Source organism: Anarrhichthys ocellatus, unplaced genomic scaffold, assembly GCF_004355925.1.
Source record: "Anarrhichthys ocellatus isolate YVR2014 unplaced genomic scaffold, GSC_Weel_1.0 scaffold209, whole genome shotgun sequence".
Taxonomy (NCBI): domain Eukaryota; kingdom Metazoa; phylum Chordata; class Actinopteri; order Perciformes; family Anarhichadidae; genus Anarrhichthys; species Anarrhichthys ocellatus.
In genome coordinates, this window is record NW_022280239.1 from 1 (window position 1) to 2,557 (window position 2,557).

The 2,557-nt window shown below is 38.9% G+C and overlaps 1 protein-coding gene across 1 annotated transcript in view; it reads left to right on the forward strand.

Moving 5' to 3' along the window:
* Nucleotides 1-174: 174 nt before the first annotated feature.
* rffl (ring finger and FYVE-like domain containing E3 ubiquitin protein ligase) overlaps nucleotides 175-2,557 on the forward strand; it is a 6,378-nt gene continuing 3,995 nt past the window's right edge. The window contains exon 1 of the mRNA XM_031878913.1: nucleotides 175-495. Coding sequence (XP_031734773.1) covers nucleotides 316-495 — 180 coding nt within the window. The 5' untranslated portion in view covers nucleotides 175-315. The remainder of the gene's footprint in view (nucleotides 496-2,557) is intronic.

Sequence of the window (2,557 nt, forward strand, 5' to 3'; positions counted from 1 at the left end):
TATATATATATATATATTATATGTGTATATGTATATATATGTATATGTATATATTGTATGTGTGTGTATATATATATATATATATATATTATATATATATTATATATATTTATTATATATATATATGTACATGTTCCAGGTACTGTAGTGAATGAGTATCTAAAGAGTGTTAAAGATATTAACATGTATTTATGTCAGGAGGTAACAAAACATACTTTTTACTTATTTAAATAACAGTTATAGTAGTTTCAGAACTGGTTGTGTATGAAGTATTAAATACTTCTTAAAGTGTGTATTTGTGTGTATTTTCCAGGCATGTTTGCGTCCTGCTGTAACTGGTTGTGTCTAGACTCTGGTGCTGACGTAGAGCCCGTTGGAGACGAGCGACGTCATCAGTCCTACACCAACTCAGGCTTCAACAGCCAGCCGTCCCCCCCCACACCCGAACTCACCTGTAAGGCCTGCGGGGGGCGCCTCGACACACCTGCTAAGAAGGTAACAGATCATGAGAGACGTACGGTTCTTCATGTGTTGAAGCTGCATTCTCTCTAGTGTCCACCAGGGGGCGACTCCTCTGGTTGAATAGAAGTCTATGAGAAAATGACTCTACTTCTCTCTTGATTTATTACCTCAGTAAACATTGTAAACATGAGTTTATGGTCTCAATCTCTAGTTTCAAGTCTTCTTCAATACAGCATGATGTTCATTTAGTACATTATGGTCCATTTAGAGTCAAACAGACCATAAAGCAGGGGATGCTCTAGGGAGGGGCTACACGGTGATTGACAGGTCTCTACCAGAGACGTATACGGTGTCTCTACGTCACTCCTCCTCAGTCCAGATATGCTCACTTCCTGTTCACTGGTTGCAAAAAAACAAGATGGTGACGGCCAAAAGGCCGAACTCAAGGCTTCAAAACTGTGTTTGTATATCACAAACGTTTCATCAATATCTCTCTCTCTGTCTCTGTCTCTGTCTCTGTCTCTCTCTACCTCTCTCTCTCTCTGTCTCTCTGTCTCTGTCTCTCTCTGTCTCTCTCTGCCTCTCTATCTCTGCCTCTCTCTGTCTCTCTCTCTCTATCTCTGCCTCTCTCTCTCTCTGTCTCTGTCTCTGTCTCTCTCTCGCTCTCTGTCTCTCGCTCTCTGTCTCTCTGTCTCTGTCTCTCTCTCTGTCTCCCTCTCGCTCTCTGCCTCTCTCTCTCTCTCTGTCTCTCTCTCTGTCTCTGTCTCTCACTCTCTGCCTCTCTCTCTGTCTCTGTCTTTCTCTGTCTCTCTGTCTCTCTGTCTCTGTCTCTCTCTCTCTGTCGTCCTGGAGAGCATTCATGCTTTTGTTCTTTTACAGTTTCTGTGTGAACGTCTCAATAGTTGAAATAATATAATTAATAAGAAGACTAAAATGCTGTGTTTTGTGTCCGTCGTCCTCCTCTAACCTTCAGCAGGTCTGATATCTCCTGCTAGTCGATCGGTAATCAATGCTTGTTTGTTGTCGTGATCAATCGGAGGACACGTCGTGACTCATGAGACACAAACAGGAAGTGAAGTCACTGAATGACACTCTGCTGATAAAATGTGGAACATGTAAACCAGAGACACAGGTTTCTCTTTGTCAACGTGTGTTATATTTAATGTTCCTTTGTTTTAGCAAGTAGTTCTTCATTGAAGCAGACTTGATATTTGGTCATGTGGTGAAAACTAATGTGACTCATATGGTTTCTATCAAGAAGTCTTTTTATAGGAAATATTCAGACTCGTGGTTTTTAGGATCAGTGTCCTGCTGAGGAAAAACTCTAAAAACCAGATTCCTTCATGAGAAACATGTAAATAGTATCGACTGAGTTTTTAAATATTTACATATTTAAAGGCGTTTACAGAAATATACGTTTTAGTGACCTAAAACTCAGTTTAACGAGACGCCAAAACATTAAAAACACATCTTTATACGTGAAGACTACAGGACAAAATGGAACTTTTAGACCCCTGATCACATTTCTCTGGAACTAATTATTGATCGTTGATGATCCATATGGTTGTTTGATTATAGCAGCTGGTCTACAAGGATCCAGAATATTTATTTTGTCACCGTCCCAAAAATCATTGCAACGCTCAGTAAACCATCAACAATACTAAATGTTCTACTTTGACTTTGTGATCGTCATTTATAGAGTTTTTTCTTTATAAAAACACACAATTCAAATGATAAGGGAATACAATATTGTATTTATATAGATTAAAATAAATCTCTTCATAATTATTATTACTGAAGTATAATAATGAGCTTAGAGCTCGTGTTAGGAAGGTAAACAGCTCATAATTCATCTCCAATATCTATTTTATATTCATGTGAAAACATCTCCTTCAAACTACTGGATTTATTAAAGTTTATCACCAAAACTACATTTTACAGATGACATGTGAACACATCATGATAACGTTATAACTGACCTTCAGCCAGTACTCGCGTTCACTGAGCAGTGCCTGAAGGCATCATAGTGTAACTGAAGTGAACCTCCATTGGTTAGCCGTTAGCGGTGCTGCTAACGTTACTAGCTCTCCTCCTG